Genomic DNA, 21,132 nt, shown 5'->3' with positions numbered 1-21,132 from the left:
TATATATATATATATATATACACACACACACACACACACACACACACACACCATGGGATACTGCATGGTTTCACTTATAAGTGGGAACTAAATATGTGTACACATGGATTTATAGACACTGTGGAATAATAGACACTGGAGACTTAGAAGGGTGGAAGCAGGTAAGGAAAAAGAAATTACTTAATGGAAATAATGTACACTATTCGGATAATGGCTACACCCAAAGCCCAGACTTCACCACTATGCAATATATCCATGTATCAAACTTGCACTTGTACCTCCTAAACTTACATGGAAAAAAAAAAGCACCTTCTGCCTAAAGACTGCCTACCTCCTGACACACAGATAAAGACACTTTAAACTTGTAACACTGAAAATGAAAATATTTATCTTTGTTTTTACATTTTTTTATGTTGTTTCAGATCTTAGTGTGTTGATGCTTTGGTACGTCAACTGGCAAATTCCATAGATATTTTTGTACCCTGTTTTGGCCCCTACAGATTAGCCAGTATGAACTGGCTAGGTAAGGGAGACAACTATCCTAAGGGGCTTGAAATCTTCTCTTGCCCTAAATGCAAACTGCTTCAAAGAGACAATGAACAGTAATTGAAAATAAGCATCTAACTTTATGGTCAGACTCTCAGCCCACCAGGTCTATTTAATTTCCATTCATCAGCACAGAGGAAAGCCACTGGCCACTTCCCATCCCTTAAAGCTCTGGCTTAATTGTCATGCATTCCCAGAAGCACACTGTAAGAAGATGACTAATCACTGATTGCTTCTCCAGCACCATATGTCTCCCAATTTCAAAGGAAAAATTGTCCCAACCAGTACTAGAACAGATTTCCTACCTCCTGCAGCTGGAGTCGAACCTTGGTAACTGCTCGGATCCAATGTGCTCTGGCGTGGGTAAATGGTGAAGATACATTCTCCTCAGGAAAACTTGTAACAGAGAAAAAGTACATTTCTTAAAAACAGCCAAGGCCACAAGGTGACACTGCTCAAGGCAAGACTGCCAAATGTCTAAAATAAAATGGTTTGTACTCATGCCTACACTTATTTAGTGATTCAGGCTACTAAAACAGCATGGTACTGAATATCCAATGTGAAAACAATTCCTCTCTAAAACGATAACTCCTTTTAGCTTCTCATCTGTTCCCTCTTTTATTTATTTATTTATTTTTTTGAGACAGGGTCTCAAAAAGAGACCCTGCCCAGGCTGAAGTGCAGTGGCATGATCATGGCACTCTAAAATGACAATTCCTTTTAGCTTTTCATCTGTTTCCTTCTTTCCTACTCCTTTTTTTCATTTACCCAATGTGGTGGCTCCCTGGAACACTCCAGGATCAGGACTCTAGAGGCAATGGCAAGAGCCTTGAGTCAATACGAAGCATAGAAACCATGCAGAGAGGGGTGGAATAAGCCTTTCAATCCCTTTCACTGCACTTCTCAAAACAATCAGTTCCCTTGGGGGTTTTGCATAGCATCCTTAGGGCAGAATTTTGTTCCTGCAAACCCTTCCTGTTCCACTAAGTATTTTAGAAGTCTTACCCATTCCTTTTTACATGAAAAGTGCCAAGGGAAAAAAAACAACAACACACACAGCCCTTCTACTGCCATGATCTTGTTCCTTGAGCTGCTTCTAGAACACCCTCAGTAAAATGAACAATACACATAACAAAATACCTTTGAGACAGAAACACTACCCTGCATTAGAACAATTCATTATCCACACTAACTAGAATAGTGGTTAATTCTTGGCAACAATATTTCTCCTTTCTCTCTTTGAGGTCTACAGTCAATTCAGCAAACAAGTGTCCACCATCTAGACATGTAAAATATATGGTTGGTTCCGATGCCAACTAAATGTGTCAACTGTTCTAAAAAATTTGTGGGCACTTCTGGCCAAGGTAGAACTGGATTTCACTCTCACAGATAGGACCTGAGAGGACACAACCAGTAGAGAAGGACAAGGACTCGTGCTGGGCACTTCTGCTTCTCCACAAGGAGCTCTGCCCTGATAATAGTGACTGCCAAGTCTAAGGTCTATGGAGAGCCAGAGTCAGTTTTTCAGTGGGTCATCAACCCAATAAGAAGCCTGGTCCACAGCTCACCTCCTGGATGTCTCATCTATTAGATGAGCTACCAGAGATGACTAAAAATCAAAAAAGGGAAGAAGAGAGAAAATAAGTTAATATCTTCAGAAAGGTTTGGGACTCATCTATTAATCCAGTAGTAAAGTAGAAGCATCAGCCACTCCCTAATTTTTACCATGTAATCCGCATTCAGTGCTCTGGTCTTTCAGTGAGAGGCTTTATTATTAGATCTTGAAATTTGAAAGTCTACATCATACCCATCCCTTATCACTCTACCCCAGTGGGCAACTGTCCCTCCAGGGGAAATCTGTCAGGAGACAGTTTTAGTTGTCATAGCTGAGGGTTGCGAGGATTGCTACTGGTATCTAGTGTGTAGAGGCCAGTGATGCTTTTAAACATCCTATAATATACACAACAAAGAATCACCTGGCCCAAAATGTCTCCAGTGCCGAGTCTGAGAACTCTGGCTCTGCTCTAACCTATTGGATAGTCTAACCAATTTAGCTAGTAATAACATTCAGACTCTGTACTCGGCTTCATTATGAGATGTTAAAGAGGACACATTTTAAATTTTTCTTCCCATGGATATGAATTGGCAGACACATTGCTAGGACCTGAGGAGGCCGAGGGGTGGGTTACATCTGACTTCTAGATCAATTCTTTCTTAACTCTGTCCTGGGTTTCTCAGCCAGGGAAAAACAAAACAAAATGTTCACCAAAAAAAGTTATAACAGAAATCACTGTTATTTTCCAATGGGATTTCCCTGAAGTTCCTCCTAATTACCTGGTATTTTCAGGCTGATTTCTAATCCTCTAGCCCCTACCAGCAGAATAGGTACCAGGTCACTGTTCTGAGTAGTTCAACACACATACACATATACCTGTACATAAGTCATGCACACACACTGACCCTGACCAACCCCTTTGAACAAGTTTGGGCCAGAGGCCAAAGTAGCATTCTTAATAGGTTAGGAAGTCAGCCAAAGTACCCACAACAGCCCCAGTGGATGAAATAACCCAACTCAAGTCAGTTCCTGACTCAGAGGCTGCCATATACAAGGTCAACTAGTAAGCTATGAACTGCAGACTCAAGAAGTCCTGGTACACTGCAGCTCACTAACGACAAAGAACCCAAGTGCTGGCCAGGTGCAGTGGCACACACCTGTAATCCCAGCACTTTGGGAGTCTGAGGCAGGTGGATTGCTTGAGCTCAGGAGTTCAAGACCAGCCTGGGCAACGTGGTGAAACCTTGTCTCTACAAAAAATACCATTAGCCAGGTGTGGTGGTGCACAGCTAGTAGTCCCAGGGACTCAGGAGGCTGAGGTGGGAGAATCGCTTGAGACCAGGCTGTCGAGGCTGCAGTGAGCCAAGATCGAGCCAGCCTGGGCAACAGAGTGAGACTCTATCTCAAAAACAAACAAAAACCCACATGTTCTTCAGAGATCTCCAAAATATCTTGGAAAGTACACCATAAATCAAAGGAAGCAATATAGAGTTGAGCCTGGGGGTGTTAACTACCACCATACCCAGCTGCAGGGAAACAAATGACAATCACTTATTTTCAGCAATACCACAGGGCAGGTACCGAGGAAGCCATGTGAGCTCCTCAAGGGAGCTGTTGCCTACCTTTCCTGGGGACCTAGGAAGTGGTCTTTGTGCTGCATCAGATCTGGGGGAGGGGGGGTTGTGGCATCTTCTTTCGTCTTCTTGGGTTCACATGCTGCCTCCTTCTCTGCTTGAACTGTCACCTCCAAGGGCTTCTCTTGTTCTCTGAAACCTGCTTGGCCATCTCTGGACAGGCTGTTAGAGCTGTGGCAAGAATGAATTGAGTCCCTCTCCCGATGGTCGTCATCTTGTTCATGATACTGGTCTAGTTCACTTAGCTGAGAGCTTCCTTGACTCACATTACAGGAGGAGCCATACCTACTGCTGCTGGTGGGGCTGTGAGAATGACAGAAAGACAGAAAAGTAAATAAATGCAATCAAGGACCAGGACAAAAGCATGGAGACATCCAGGAAATAATGACTATATCAGTAGCAAGAATCAAATAGGAGGTTCCTGGGAAGAGAGGACCAAACTTCATAATCTAGAAGAATTAGTTTCTATTCAGCAAAAACACAACAGGAAAACAACACAACATGCTGGGTTCTCCAACGACACTTAACCTCAGCCCTGTACTTGACTTTGAAGGATATTTTATCTTAATAGGCTATTTGTGAGTAGGATTAAAAATTATTAAAATGGCCTGTTACTTGTTCCTAAAATTCTTTATTCAGTCTTCTAAAGAAGCTTGTCCAGTGGCTGTGATTAAATTTTTTTAAATTTCCACACAGTAAAATGGAATGAATGAACTCCACTCTTTTTCTATTACTTATTACACTGAGGTCATTATCTCTTCCTCTACAATTGTAAATGTGTATTCTTGTACCTTAGGATGAGCAAAGGAGAGTAGATATGTTCCTTCAATTATCATCTCAGTTTCCTCATCTGCAAGACGAGTTAATAGAACCCACTGGAAGATGGAGGCCAGGACCAAGAGATTCCACAAAGGAATGGACTCATCAACATAAGTGCTACAATGATATCCCTGGCAGCACAGGAAGTGTCCCAAAGATGAACATCTGTAACTGAGCTTCTTTCAGGGCAAGGCTCAGTTTTGGAAAGAGTGGACAAAGTCCAACTCCAGGATCTGGGTCAGAGCTGTATTCATGTATCTCTGTATCTGAAGACCAGCAAGCCAATCTTTTCTCAATCACCTGTATTCCCATGTCCAGAAAGTTATGAGAGAAAGCAGTTATAGCAGAGAAAGTGACAGTGGCAAGAAGGGCAGAGTGGTGGAAAGAAGAGCAGTACCTAGAAGTTACTTCCTTGAGTTTTATGTCCGTATCATCTAAGGGATTCAGTTCTTTTCAAGAATTTTCTTACCACAGAGTCAAGCCTTTAAACTAAAGGGCTTGTGTTTACCCTTGGTCAAAGAAGAAAAATCACTGTTATTTTCCAATGGGATTTTCCCTAAAGTTCCTCCTAATTACCTGGTATTATCAGGCTGATTTCTGATCCTCTAGCCCATGACAGCAGAATAGGTACCAGGTCACTGCTCTGAGTAGTTCAACACACATACACATATACTTGTACATAAGTACACATACACACACACACTGACCCTGACCAACCACTTTGAACAAGTCTGGGCCAGAGGTCAAGGTAGCATTCTTAATCTGTACTGTATGGTACTGCTTCTTAGGGGAAATAATAGTACCCTCTGCAGATGGATCCAGCACACTGCTCGAGACTGAAGAACTACAGCAAAGGACACCTCTGAGTTCCTGTGAGATTTTACTCAAAGCATTTATCAAACATCCGCCTTGAGGGTAGTAAAAGGCAGAGACGATACCCTGGAAGAAGTTATGTAAATCTGTATGGAATAGGATATGGAAATACAGACTATCCCAAGGCATCCTTTGCACTTTGTATTTAACTCAATACACTCATTGCCACTGGAGAAAGCATCTTAGAAGACTTGAAAAAACAAAGCAAAATAGGTCTATCCCCATCTCCTACAAGATATAAGTGCCTCAGGCCCAAGGAAGCATCCTAGCCTATCATGTAGTTGTAGTTAATATATACCACCAACTACTTGCTACCTCTTCCTGCCCTCCTTTCTCCATTTCGCATTATACAAGGCAGAGCAAACCAGAGTGAGTAAATCTCCGGGCCCAGCCTTTGCTTTAAGCAGGAAGCTCCTTGTTCCAATAGATGAATTACAATTGGCATAGAGAGGAGGAGGAGGAAAATACCCACACATTGAGTTCTTGTTATTTAACCCCTAATTAACATGAAGCTCGGGTACTAGGAAAGACACAGGAAGGATAAAAAGTAAGCTATGATTAATCTACCACTAAGTCACTTGCATCATAAATGGTCGATTCTTTAAAGCCATTTATGATGCTTGAGTTAAGAACAGGCCTTTCGTTGGTCATTGGCTCCATGATGTCATTCAGAGTGACTGGCTGCTGTACATTCAAATCAGAGTCAGTACTAGCAGGCACTGCCTCCTCTTCCTGTTTTTCTGGCTGGTGAAATATCTCAGAGACAGTGGAGGGTTCTTCCTCATGTTTCCCTGAAGGACAGGTGGGGCCAGAGAGGTTGCCTTTGGTATCCCAGTGTTCTCCGGATGCTGAGATTTCCTGCTGGTTTCCCCCTTCTTCAGGCCCTGAAAGCCCCTGAGCACAGACCTCTGGCCTGGCCGCCAGCTGCTCAAAGGTCCCAGAGGGCTGAGTATAGACTTTATCTGGCTGAGCACTGGCCCCAGATATCTGAGAAGACTCCAAAGCTTTGTTAGCCTCACTGGAGTTAAGGTCCTGATCACTACTAGTAACTAAAACTGGAGGGGAAGATTCTGTAGGCATTTGCTCAGGGCCCCCTTTGTTCTCTTTTGGCCACGGAAATGAAAGATCCACCTTTCCAAACCGTAGTTTTGGATCACTTGCTAGTACACTTCCTTTCCCCTCACTATTTCCCTCAAAGAGAGTTGACAACTTCTTAAAACTGGACATTAAACCAGTCTCTGCTGCTCTATTGCCAGGGGGGAGAGATGAGGAAAAGAAAGAGCTCAGTGGTTTCCCATGGTTAGTAGCAGAGGATGGCAAACGAAGCTTTGGCCAACTGGTCACATTTGGGATCTCAAAACGTGGTCTTGACTGCTCTGTTTCCTGGGGGACTGCAGGTGGATCTTTCTTGGCATGAATTATCTCACAACTTTCTTTGGCAGGAAGCACAGGGTCCTCCAGCAGAGGATGAGAAAAGCGCCCTTCGGTTTCCAGTGTGGTGCTCTGGCTCACACTTGCATCACTGAACAGTGTAATATCAGTTTCTAGTGAACTGGCTGGATGCAGCTCCAGTAAGTCTTGGTTTGTGCAGGCAGTTTGAATAGCTGGCTCTGGCTCAAGAGGAAGAGGTGGCTGAACTGGAGGAAGCTCTTCGGCAATGCAGGTAGGATCTGATTGCAACTGTGTTGGCAGCGCAATGTTCTCTGCTTCTAATGATGCCTCTGTGTCTGTAGCTTGCAATATCCCCATGTCTCCTTCATCACTCAGAGACAATACTCCTTGCCCAGTATCATCGCCTGAGAAAGAAGATGTATTAATTGTTTCAGAACGTTTAAGTTCCAGAATATTTTCAGGTGTATTATTGTCTTCCATTTTGGTTGTTAGCTTAGGATCATCTGTCAAGATATCTGATTCTGGCTTTGCACTAACCACAGTCATTCTACAGTCACTGAGAGTAGATTCTGAATTGGGTGCTGTAAAGGCAACTTCTCTCCTTTCTGGAGGTGCTGATCCTACAGCATCTCTGGAACAACCATTTTGAAGCCATGAAGTAGCTGGGAGAGATGATTCTTGTTTGTATGGCTCTGGCTTGGGACTTTTGAAAATTCCAAATAATTCATCTTTGAGGGGCTGAGATGATGCATCAGAAGCAAGAAAGAAAAAGGAGTTTTTCTTTGGAGATTTAGCAGAGGAGAAAAGTCCAGAGAGTGTTTTGGGAGGTTCAATTAAGCTCCCAGAGAAAGATTTCACTTTGGTCACAAACCCTGAAAGCATGTCTACTGAAGATCCCAATGCAGATTTGTCTTTCTCTTTATCTGCATCTTGGTTCTGAAGGTTCCTTGCACACCCTGGCTCTGGAGAGGAAGGGGCTGGCCCCAGGATCTGTGGTAAGACTTCATCGGGGGCCTTTTCTAATGGCAAGTTCACTGGTTCAGTAGTAAATTTCTCATTTTGGTGGTAGTTAGTACAACTATCTAAGTCATTGAATTTTTCAATTAACTGTTTAGTAAGTGAAAAGGAGTTGGACAGTGAGTCACTGGGGAAGGCTTTGTGGTTGAAAGCCTCTTCTTCATGGGGAACTATCCCAAGGTTCTCTGGGCCAATGCAGAATGTTTCAGCCTGTGCCTGAAATTCTGGTGAAGGAGGAACAATGTCTTTTTGCAACTCATTCATCTGGAAATCCACTGATGTTTGTGGTCCAGTATTGGAACTCAGTTTTTCCTCACAGTCCCTCTTCTCTACACTGAGCTCATCTGCAAGGGAGGTAACCTCAATTGTGTTGTTAATGGAAATACAAGGTGCCATTTGCTGTTCATGAACTACTTCTTGGGCTATGCTATCTCTATGACCACTGGAACTTTCTCTGGTCATTGTGCTACCACTGTCTACAAAAACATTTGTCTTCTTACAGGGCTGGGAGGTCACTGGAACAACAGTTGAAATGCTTTGTTTTTCCCCAGAGGTCTCCTTATTTTGATCCAAAAAGGGCAAGCTGAAGAAACTAAAAGTAGAGCTACTATGAGAGGTATCCTTCTTAATGCTTGAGCTAGCAGTGGAAAAAAAGGAAGGAAGTGTGAATAGCCCTTCTGCTTGAGATTTGGCTCTTGGTAGACTAGCAGAGGCTCTGTTCTCAGATTTTTCAGATCCAGTCAGAAAAGAAAATATACTCTTTTTGGTTGGTAACTCTGGTTGAGGTGAAGATGTTGTAGCCATGGAGAAACTCCAGTCTTTGTCAGAAAAATGATATTGTTCATTTGAATTTCTCTTGCTGAGGGTATCAAAAGATATTTCATTACTTTTTGAAGCTTCTGTCACTGTAGTCACACCACTAGTTTCTACTGAAGAATCCCTGGAAGACTCTTTGAGACTACTTGTTGAAAAAGATGAATTAGGTGACTGCTGGATTAGGTGGTCTCTGAATGGTACCTCTTTTACAGTCAAATCATTACCCTGGATCCCTCTAGTTGATGGTTCCTTTAACCTACTGTCATCGATAGTAGTCTGTTTGTTCAGTCTTCTAACTCTAGCCTTCCCTTTAGAGGAAATTGGTGCAGCAGGAAAGTTCCCAGCACCCTGGCTAGCTAGCTCTATAGGAGTAGGACTTGACCTGACCTCATCCTTATTAGTCACTGAAGAAACAGACATATTTTCAGTTGTCTGTATAGGAGATACATTGGCTTTAAAGAAATCCCCAAGGGTACCCCAAAAATTTGAAACACCAGAAGATTCTTTCTTTTCCTGAGGTGATATCTTGACATTTGTATCACCAGTCTTTTCTAAGTTTGGTGATCCTTCTTTATTCACCTGAGTTTTAAAAGGTTCAAAATCCAGATGACTGTTTTCATTTGCTGTCATACTAACTGAAGATTCTCTACTGAAGAGTTTCAGTGCAGTTTTAAATAATGTTTCCTCAGACTCTTTGGACGACTGGTCCTGGGGAAGCTCACAATTCTCATGCTCATCCCTACTATGCTGAGGTGCAGGAGAAACTGAAATAGAGTCCATTGTAATGATTTCGTCATCTTTTACACCTAATTTAGCCTGAGGAGTTGTTTGGCTTAACTGGAAACCAGATTTTAACAAACTTTGCTTTTTCACATGAATGTTTTATTTAAAAGAATTCTTGCCTTATATTTTGGTCAATTCTGGATGCTGAACATTGGATACTATCTGTCTTTCTGAATCCTTGAGAAGACTTTTTTCCTCATTTGGGGAGTTACCCTCTAATTGCTTACTCACAATTAATGACTGAAAGCCATCATCTGTGAGCTCTGCTAAATCTGACTGCTGACTGACTTTCTGCATGGCCAAAGACTCTAAGGATTCACTCTTATCAAAATTCAAAGTACTTCCAACTGAGGCACCCAAAACAGAAAATACTGAAGTCACTTTGTTCACTAATGATGTCTCTTCTGCTTGTTGTGAGCCTTTAGTCATATTTTCAGGATGAACCAAAGAGGCAACTTCTTCAACAGAAGGCTGAAGCCAATGGAAACTGGAAAGGTGAACTGATGAATCTTTAGTTAGAGGCTGGTTTTCATCTCTCTCTATAATTTGATCTCTGTTTAAGACATGATTACTAATAGTTTGGGGCTGACTTCTGAGATCTAATGTACATTTAGGATCTTCAGAACCACATGGCCTTTCTTTGAAAGATCTAAAATCTCCTTTAAACTTTTGACGATTATAGCCTGAAAAATCTAGTGGCTGATCGCTTTGGTCATAACTTGACTCTTTAAGTACTTGTGAAAAGGTTTCTAAATTTAGATACAAGGGTTCTTCACTTCTTGGCAAAGCTAAAGATAAATCAAGAGGGTCATCAATTGGTTCCTCTTCAACATACCAAAATATTTCGGCTTCCTCATCAAGTACTTTAAAACTACAGGTAGAAATAATGCTGTCATCCAACATAATACTTGATAGACCATTTGTCTGTAAATCACAATCCAAATAATCTTGATAAGAATCAGGTATAAATAAATATGCATACTGCCCAGTAGAATCAGTGAGAAGAGAATAGATATATTGACCATCATGAAACATATAATATCCATAATCCCCATCCTCTGATGGCCACCACACTCCATGTTCAAGACATGACAACCATTCCTGGTACTCATAACCAAAACTTGAAAAAACAAAGTTTTCATCCATCCTTAATGATTTTTGATCAGCTATGGGGCATCTAGTCTTTTCATGATCTGATGAAGAACTTAAGTCAATGGGTAATTCTTCTAGTGAATTATTAGCCTCATTAATTGGAAGAGGACCAGAGTTTCCATATAATGAGTTAGCTGCCCACACATCACCTCTTAATAAGTAATCTTCATTAAATGCTAACTGATTGAATGATTCATATGGTAAGTCACACCAAATGACACTGTTTGGATTTGTTCTCCACTCCAAGATATTTGCATTTTGATCTTTTTGGCAAAAATTTATCACTGAGTTTTCTGAGTCAAGCCACAAGAAAGCATCTGCTGATGGAAATCTGTTTTGATTTAACGTATAATAAACTGGCTGAAGTTTTCTGGAATTTTTAGACAAATCTTTTATGTCAGAGTCCCATTCAAAACAGAAAGGACTGTTCATCTCTTCAAAAGCCTGATAGTTGTTTGATTTATTGAGAATGTTAGTATTTAGTACAGGTGAATTTAACTTCTTTGAATTTTCATGTAGTTCTGCCTCAAGAACATGGTTTGGCATTTGCCTCTTAGCCATAGATTTATCCAAAAAACCTAGCTGAGCACTTGGAGCACAGTGAAGTACAATATTCTCAGAGGAGGGATGATGCTTTTCACTTTGCTGATTTTTCCCTGTAGGAGAACAATGATGATTATCAACCCCAGCATCAGATAATGGTATATTTTCTTTAGGTAACAAGGAGGCTTCTATGAAGCCAGAAGTTTCATGTTTTTCAACATGGTTCTTAGAGTTCTCAGAAGTCACACATGAAGTAGCAGGGACCTCATCCAAAGATAAATGCGTATCTCCATTCAAACTCTTCGTGTTGCCTAAAGACACGAAGTTTGCTTCCTCCAGTTTATGATCAGTCATACTGCTATTTGATAGCAGGTTAAATATTCCAGAGATTAAACCTGGGGTATCATTCTTGTGATGGGAGTCATCATTTTTCAAATTTAATTCTTGACTAGACAAATTTTCAGCAGAAGAAAACCTATTAAACAGGCCAGAAAGGAAGCTTCCTTGGGTTTTTTTCTTGGAAGTCTTATCTATAACCTTATCTTCATTAATTTCATTAACCAAAGTAGATTTCGAAGTGGTAGAAATACACTCTAATGAAGAGTCTGATGCTACTGAAGATGCTGCTTGTATTAGACTCTTACCTTCTCCTAAAGGATCTGAAGTTATATGTTTTTTGGGCACAACTCCAGGGATAGCTAATCCATCTCTTTCAAAATTCTCTCCTGCTGTGTGGTCACTTGGATTTAATTCCTCTATGTTCCCAAATTTCCCCGGATCATTATTAATATTTGTAACTGAATCAGACTGTTTTATATTAAATTTGGCATCTTCAGGACTATTTCTTTGGTCATTCTGATTAAATCCCTCTGTACTGTCAAATTTCCCTAGATTATTATGAATATTTGGAACTGAACTAGATTTTATTGAACTAAGTTTGGCATCTTCAGGACAATTTACTTGGTCACTCTTATTAAATTCCTTTGTACTGTCAAACTTCTCTAGATCATCAGGAATATTTGGAACTGAACTAGATTTTATTGAATTAAGTTTGGCATCTTCAGGACAATCTATTTGGTCATTCTTTTTAAATTCTTCTGTGCTGTCAAATTTTCCTAGATCACTATGAATATTTGGAACATAACTAGATTTTATTGAACTATGTTTGGTATCTTCATGGCAATTTTTTTTGCTCTCCTCATCAGTGGTTACTGCTGAGCCATCATTAACAGTAACCTTGCTGTCAGTGAAAGAAAATTTAAACAAAGGAAAAATGCTTCCTTTCTCTTTTAACTCCTGTTGCTTTTCAGAATGACCAAGACCTCTAAAAAATGGAAGATTTAGTTTTCCACTAAAGGAAAAGGAACGACCATCTTTCTTAGAGCCCCTTTCCAATCCATCTTCCTCCACCTGGTGAATTTTCACAGATTCTGACAAACTTTCCTTTGAACAAGTCTCAGGGGAAGTGAGCAAAAACTGGCTAAATGATTTTCTGAGTGGCTCAAGGAAATCATCATTACCAGTAACTCTGTCTTCCTCTAATGGCTTTGAAGATAACTCTTTATTTGCAGTTCTACTGCCATCTATACAAGGATGTCCTGGAGTATCTTTGGCACATATTTTTTGTTGATCTGGTAACACAGACACATCTATACAGGGTTTTCCCTCCAATAGACTCTCAATGTCATCATTTTTACTTGCAGAACTAGCTAAGTTTGAAGGTTCACTAGTTACTTGGGAGGACAACAAATTCTCACTTGTGGGCATCTGAAACCAGCCCGTAGTTTCTTCATCACTACTATTTAATGCAATGATGCTACTATTGTGATTGTCAAGAGTGCCTTCCCTTTTATTTAACTCCAAACCACACTCAACAAAGCTTTCTTTTCTCGGTGGCTTACTCTGCTCATCATCTTTTTTTGTTTCCTCCTTTTCTGAAAAGATTTTCAATGGATTTAACCTGCTGAAAACCGACTTTATAACCGAACTCTGACTCTGTAGAGCCGAGTCCTTTGCAATACTTTCTGTTGCATTCTCAAAGTCTAAGCTCCCAGTTTTATTGCCCATGTGCTCATTTTCAGAGGTTTTTCCATGTCTGCCTATATTCATATTATCATCTCTTTGAGAAGATAATGGAGATTGCATGGAAAGATCCTTTTCCAATACTGCCATGGCTCTGGGTTTAGATCCCAAATTAATCGCCTCTATTTGATTAAGAGTTTCTGCTTTTTCTGGAACTAAGGAAACCAACTTTTCCACAGAGTTTGTTAGATGCTTTGTACCTGAACCCACTTTTTCTGTGAGTGAACTAAACAAAGAACCAACAGCACATTTTACTCCAGTCAACTCAGGGAAAGAGATGGCCGTGTCCTTGTCATTCTTGACAATAGTTAAAGGTGGTATTTGATCCCCAGGCGTTCTTTGTTCTGCATCAACAGTACTATTTTGTTTATGTGATTTTTTAGTTTTTGAAAGTGAACCAAATCTATTAATCTCCTCTTCCTTCTCTGCTAAATATTCTGACACAGTTTCTACCAAACACTGAAGCTCATCCATTGTATCAATATGGTCCTCCTTGGGCTCCTCAATAGAGGAAGGGGTTATCTCTTCTATAGAGCACCCAGACAGATCTCCAAGTGTTTTTGCATCACAATTCATCCTTTGTAATGGCAATACTGAATTTGCTACATAATATTCTTCAGGAAAATCTCCAAGATGGTGGACACTGGATGAATGCCATGTTGGTGACTGTAAATTTTCCTGCTTATCAGAAATGGGGGAACCCAGAAGTTCATCAGAAGTACTACTAGTAGAATCTTCAAGAATATCTAATGAAGTAAAATTAGTGACATGCTGGTTTGAGCCAGATGACTTTTCACAGTGTCTTAAACAACGGGACAGATGATAATCATGACTTTCCAACTTAATGCGCTGCAGGCCACTCTTAAGCACAAATCCATTTTTGTAGGGGTACAAAACTGGGTACCCCATATTTTGTTTCTTATTTTCAGTATGGCAAAGGGTACAATTTTCAGTATTAGAGCATGTACTTTTGTAGTTAGTCTTAGTTTCAGATCTCTCATCATAATGCCTTCTTTCAGTGTCTTCAAAATAATTGTATAAGGGTTTCTTTTTTCTTCGTCTATCTAGTGTATCATATTTTTGAGGATACCTGGAGAAAACAGATGCTTCAACCTTAAATTCAGTAGATAATTCTGTTTGTTGGCTCTGACGTGGTGTCTTTTTCCTGTTCTTATACTTTGGTTGTTTCTGTTGGCTGTAGTATTTATCCATTTTTGAAAGGGTTCTAATTTCTTTTACCTCTGCTTCCTTCAAGTTTATGTTATTATTTTCTAGACACTCTTGTGATATTTTCCCCTCTATCTCCTTATGTATATCTTCTTGCTCTTCATAGTCAACATCAGAGAAGGCTGAAATAATCCTAATTTTTTCATCTTTAGCCCGTGAGCCTTGTCTGATGTGAAGGGATAAAATTGGAGGAACAATAAAGCAAAGAAAAAGGAAGAGACAGGGAAAGGGAAGAAAGAAGTTATAAGATTTAATACATGTTCAATGAGAAGACTAGAATAATAAAATTGCCAATGTGATAAAAAGCATTCAGACTAAAAAAATATGAAAAAGAAATCCACATGTTCTTAAATATTATATCAGTGTAGCCAAATAGCTTATTCCATATCAGAAAAAGAACAGCTATAATATCAATTTTTAAATGCTTCAACTTGCAAATTTTCATTGGTGAGCTTTTTTTTTTTTTTTTTTTAGACGGAGTCTCACTCTCTCGCCCAGGCTGGAGTGCAGTGGCCGGATCTCAGCTCACTGCAAGCTCCGCCTCCCGGGTTCACGCCATTCTCCTGCCTCAGCCTCCCGAGTAGCTGGGACTACAGGCACCCGCCAGGTCGCCCGGCTAGTTTTTTGTATTTTTAGTAGAGACGGGGTTTCACCATGTTAGCCAGGATGGTCTTGATCTCCTGACCTCGTGATCTGCCCATCTCGGCCTCCCAAAGTGCTGGGATTACAGGCTTGAGCCACCGCGCCCGGCCTGGTGAGCTTTTTAGAATTCTTTTATTTTTCTAAGAAACAAACGAAAAAATTAAACATGTTGTACCAATATCTAGAATGTATTTGCAATATTAAAGTATACCATGAAAACATATCAAGGAATTTCAAGAAACCGAAATTTGCTGATAAATTTTTAGTCTAAAAAGAAGCCAAGCTGTTAACTTTCTGAAAGTTATATTTGAGGATGTATAGCCAAGAATATAGTCAAACATATTTCTTTTAACAAGAAAAAAATACATATAAAACATTTTTTTACTATCAGCAGAAGTCAAACTTTGTTATACTACAAAAAATAACAAATCATTTAAGGCATTATAATTTTTTTTTGAGACAGAGTTTCGCTCTTGTTGCCCAGGCTGAGTGCAATGGCACAATCTCAACTCACTGCAACCTCCGACTCCTGGGTTCAAGCAATTCTCCTGCCTCAGCCTCCTGAGTAGGTGGGATTACAGGTTCCCACTACCAGGCCCAGCTAATTTTTGTATTTTTAGCAGAGGTGGGTTTTCACCATGGTGGCCAGGCTGGTCTCGAACTCCTGACTTCAGGTGACCCACCCGCCTCAGCCTCCCAAACTACTGGGATTACAGGTGTGAGCCACCGTGCCCAGCCTAAGGCATTATGATTTGCTGTTTGTGAAATCTAAAAGTTATATGCATTGAGGATCACAGTAAAAAGAAAATCTTTCGCTATACTGATTATAGCAGAAGTTACATGTGCGACTTATGAATACTGAAGATAGCCTGACCTTTCTTTCAGTTAGGTTACAGACTGCCTTCTTCTATGTACCAAGGTAGGGATGGAGAAAGAATCTACAGGCTAGGAGCTTATTAGGTCAGTGTGCTCTTTATAGATCTAACATCCAAAGCATTCATTTAGGACACAGAAGCAAGATCAAAGCAGACACTTAGTCACTAAAAATCTTCCAGAAGGCCAGGTGCAATGGCTCATACCTGTAATCCAAGCACTTTGGGAGGCTGAGGCAGAAGGATCACTTGAGCGTAGGAATTCAAGACCAAACTGAGCAACAACGCAAGACCCTGTCTCTAAACTCACCATGTAGCAGTTTGGTGAGGTGGGCAAGAAAAGGAGATCATCCTATGGTCTGGTGAATTTTTTATTGATTGACTGAGACAGAGTCTTGCTCTGTCATCCAGGCTGGAGTGCAGTGGTACAATCTTGGCATACTATAGCTTCAACCTCCCAGACTCAAGCAATCTCTCCCAACTCAGCCTCCCAAGTAACTAGGACTATAGGCATGCGCCACCAAATCCAGCTAATTTTGTTTATTTTTTGTAGAGATGCGGTTTCACTATATTTCTCAGGCTGGTCTCAAGCTCTTGGACTCAAGTGATCCTCCTGTCTTGCCTCCCAAAGTGCTGGGATTATAGGCATCAGCCACTGCACCTAGCCAGTCTAGTGAATTTTAGAAACTAAAAGGATAAGCTAAATTGGAATGATTTTTTGAAAACTAACCTCCAATCAATAAAATAACTGATTCAGGCAAGGATCAATGGATTCTAAGATCATTGAGTAAAAGACTATTGGGGAAACAGAGTATTGATACAGTCTCAGGTATCACTTCAGATATTATTAATTACGAAGGAGAAGAGGTAACTTTACACTGGAGAAATACAGCATATACCAAATTTCTTAACCATGAGATCAAACTAAACATCACCAATAATAAGACAAACTATGTGCTTCCTGAATGCATGTGAAGGAAACATCCACCATTTTTGCCAAAAATGTTTAACCTGATTCTAAACATGAAGAAACAATCAGACAAAAACAAACTAGGGCATTCTCAAAACAACTGGCCTGCACTCTTCAGAAAAAAAAAAAATTGTGTCTTAGGCTAGGCACGGCGGCTCACGCCTATAATTCCATTTGGGAAGCAGAGGAAGGTGGATCGTTTGAGGCCAGGAGATGGAGCGCAGCTTGACCAACAGGGTGAAACCCCATCTCTAAGAAAAATACAAAAATTAGCCGGGCATGGTGGCATGCACCTGTAGTCTCAGCTACTCGGGAGGCTGAGGCAAGAGAATCACTTGAACAGGGAATGCTGAGGTTGCAGTGAGCCAAGATCACCCCATTGCACTCCAGCCTGGGAGACAGAGTATGACTCTGTCTCAAAAGAAAAGAAAAGAAAAGCTTCTTAAAAGACCAAAAAAACAAAAAGTAACGAAATTTTTGCTAAATTAAAAGAGGCTAAGGAAACATGAAAACCAAATGCAATGCACCACAGTTCTAGATTGGATCCTGGACCAGAAAGGAACAAATATACATACAGAACATTATGGAGATAACTGGGGAAATTTAAATATGGTCTAAACATTAGATAATAACATTGCATCATTAAACTTCTTGAATGTGATCATGATATTGAGGTTATATAAGAGAAAGTTCTTTTTCTTAGGAGTAACATGCTGAAATACTTTCTGATGAAGTAACACAATATCTGCAACTTACTTTTAAGTGGTTCAGAGAAAATGTATGTGTATATAAATACATATTAGGGAGAATGAGATAAAGCAAATGTGGTAAAATGTTAACACAACTGGTAAATCTAGGCAACATGAATATGGGTGTTCACTGAATTACTTCTCTAAATTTTCTTTAAGTCTGAAATTTTTTTTTCATCTTGGGGCAGGGGAGAGCACATAGGTATGTATTTGCTTTTATACTCATAAATATATGACAATAGTCTAAGGAAGGATACATAAGAAACAACAGTAGGAAGGGAATTATGAAATAGGAAGGGAATTATGAAACAGGAAGAAGATAGGGTACAGGAAGGTAAGTGTGGGTGGGAAACTCTTTATGCTGTATTGTGCCTAAACATTTTTTTTTTTTTTTTTTTTTTTTTTTTTTTTTTTTTTTTTTGAGACAGATCTCGCTCTGTGCCACCAGGCTGGAGTGGCAGTGCCGGATCTCAGCTCACTGCAAGCTCCGCCTCCCGGGTTTACGCCATTTCTTCCTGGCCTCAGCGCTGCCGAGACTGGGAATACAGGCGCCCACCACCTCGCCCGGCTAGTTTTTTTGTATTTTTTAGTAGAGACGGGGGTTCACCGTGTTAGCCAGGGATGGTCTCGATCTCCTGAACCTCCGTGATTGCCCCCTCGGGCCTGCCCAATGCTGGGATACAGGCTTAGCACTGGTGCCGCCACTGTGCCCGGCCTGTACCTTAACATTTTTTAAACCACATAATTGTTTTATATATTTTAGAAATAAAATAAAATTAAAGTTCCAGTAAAAATATATATATATATTTTTTGAGACGGACTCTCGCTCTGTCGCCCAGGCTGGAGTGCAGTGGCCGGATCTTAGCTCACTGCAAGCTCCGCCTCCCAGGTTTACGCCATTCTCCTGCCTCAGCCTCCCGAGTAGCTGGGACTACAGGCGCCCACCACCTCGCCCAGCTAGTTTTTTGTATTTTTTAGTAGAGACGGGGTTTCACCGTGTTAGCCAGGATGGTCTGGATTTCCTAACCTCGTGATCCGCCCATCTCGGCCTCCCAAGGTGCTGGGATTACAGGCTTGAGCCACCGCGCCTGGCCTCCAGTAAAAACACTTAATCTGCTATAAGAAATCATATTGGTTTTCTTCTAAAGTTCCCAGGGAAATATTTAGGCAAGAAGGACTATCCAATCTGTGATTTTTCTGTTTTTAATCTTGGCGAAGGGTATAGCAAACTCACTGAGTCAGGAAGTGGGGCAGACACACCCCAAGTGGGCCTGTCCTGATCAGTTGAAAATCACTGATCATAAAAATAAGTATTCCTTATGGCAATGTATAAACATTCCTTATGGCAATGTACAAACATGTGGAAGAGAAAAAAAACTAATAATTGACACAAAATGACTGTAGTTTGGCCTGTGATACTGCTACCCTTCCACATCCTCTTAAGGTTAAAGCATCCAAATTCTTGTTTCCAATTGCATCATGAGACCTGGATATTACGAAGAGAAAGTACTTTGTGCCCAATACCCACCTGATGGCCCGCCGCTCAGGATAATCAAAGTCATAACTTTGCATAGAATCATTACAAGAGTCCCGGGAACTGCCTTGAAGTAGCAGCTGCTGCGGCAATCCCACCGGCACAGGGAACTGGTGCACAGAAGTGTTGGGCTGGGAAGTTGTATGGTAAGGAGGTGGGATGCTGTTGCTGGTCTCACTGCGATAGTCACTATCTCGGTCATCGACGGCACTATCAGGGTCTTCAAAAGCTATGGAATAAGCACATTCAATGAAAGCACCCCAGCTTTATTTAGTTCTTCAGAATTATTTCTGCTTCTAACTTAGTAGTAACAAGTCTGGACCTTGAGAACAAAAGCAAGCTAAGCTTCACGTGAGCCCAGTGACCTCAGAGCCATGAGCAGAACAGTCTCAATTAATACCCACAAGTCTCTCTTCCTTATCACAGGAGATAGTATACTTAGTTTAATTTTAGTGCTTATTCTTAGAGGAGCTCCAGGTTGCATTTTCCCACTGCAGAATTCTTTGGAATTCTGCTTCTCCAACTATCATAACCATAATTAAAAACTGCTTTTAAATGTCAAAAATACAGTCTGGTCCTCTGTTATTAAAGAAAGGGGAAGGGAGCAGAGGTTTAAAAAATTAGCTTTTTGGCCAGGCGTGGCGGCTCCCACCTGTAATCCTAGCACTTTCGGAGGCTGAGGTGGGTGGATCACTTGAGGTCAGAAGTTCAAGATGAGCCTGGCCAACATGGTGAAACCTTGTCTCTACCAAAATACAAAAAATTACCTGGGTGTGGTGATGTTCACCTGTAATCCCAGCTACTTGGGAGGCTGAGGCAGGAGAATTGCTTGAAACCAGGAGTCGGAGGTTGCAGTGAGCTGAGATCGCGCCACTGCACTCCAGCCTGGGTGACAGAGCAAGACTCAGTCACACACACACACAAAATATATATATATTCGCTTTTCATATCTTGGGAAAATAACAAAACTTTGTTTAACGTCTTGGTGTTTTCAGACTTTTAAACATACAGACTGTACCAAATAAGGTCCAACATCAGAAGCTGGTCCTGGAAATCAGGAGGGTCAAAGCCAAGGCTTGGAAATCAAGTCAAAGGCTCTAGATGCAGCTGAGAACAGTAGCACTCTTATGGTGCTGCTGCAGTGTTGGGTTTTCTAACAATTCCTGTCAAGCACCTACACCCTAGGCTCAGAATTCCCATCCAGAGGATGGGCTGAGAGAAGAAAAAACATATGCACTGCCAATGGGATCTTGCTGACAATGCAGCCAAGTTTATCTAACAGCAGTAACTACAATTTCATAGAATTATTTCTGCCTTTCAGACCAGCACCTGACTGTCTACAGTTTTTTTCTTAAAATTAGCTAAAAAAGACCACACTTACAAATCATCGCTGTGCTTGGAAAGGGAGCTCAACCTAAGAGTGCTTTGTAGCCTATTTTACAAAGAGGAAGTCGTATCTGACACCATACCCTTATGTGTATGATTAACAGGGTTCCACATGTCCTTTCTTGACAAGTTCCTATTTGGTTCACAATGAGGAAAAGGAATGTTCACCATCTCAAAATACAGATACTTTTAGCAGAAAATGAACTCATGTTATTAATTTTAAAAGATGATCTTGGCCAGGCGCAGTGGCTCATGCCTGTAATCCCAGCACTTTGGGAGGCCGAGCGGGTAGATCACCTGAGATCAGGAGTTCGAGACCAGCCTGGCCAACATGATGGAACCCCTATCTCTGCAAAATACAAAATTAGCCAGGCATGATGGCAGGTGCCTGTAATCCTAGCTACTCCGGAGGCTGAGGCAGAAGAATCACTTGAACCCAGGAGGTAGAGGCTGCAATGAGCCAAGATTGTGCCACACTCCAGCCTGGGTGACAGAGCAAGGCTCTGTCTCAAAAAAAAAAAAAAAAAAAAAAAAAAAAAA

The 21,132-nt window shown here is 40.9% G+C and overlaps 1 protein-coding gene across 6 annotated transcripts in view; it reads right to left on the bottom strand.

Moving 5' to 3' along the window:
• UNC13B (unc-13 homolog B) overlaps positions 1–21,132 on the bottom strand; it is a 235,863-nt gene that overhangs the window by 90,691 nt on the left and 124,040 nt on the right. For all 6 annotated transcript variants that reach the window (XM_017865604.1, XM_017865607.1, XM_017865609.1 and 3 more), the window contains exons 8-10: positions 19,201–19,435; positions 3,724–4,038; positions 852–942 (exon numbers count right to left, since the gene is read on the bottom strand). In XM_017865604.1, the coding sequence (XP_017721093.1) occupies positions 852–942; positions 3,724–4,038; positions 19,201–19,435 (641 nt within the window). The remainder of the gene's footprint in view (positions 1–851; positions 943–3,723; positions 4,039–19,200; positions 19,436–21,132) is intronic.

This window comes from Rhinopithecus bieti, unplaced genomic scaffold, assembly GCF_001698545.2.
Source record: "Rhinopithecus bieti isolate Rb0 unplaced genomic scaffold, ASM169854v2 scaffold_82876, whole genome shotgun sequence".
In the NCBI taxonomy this organism is placed as follows: Eukaryota; Metazoa; Chordata; class Mammalia; order Primates; family Cercopithecidae; genus Rhinopithecus; species Rhinopithecus bieti.
Note: the sequence above shows the minus strand (reverse complement) of the source record. Positions and strands in the feature narration are given on the sequence as shown.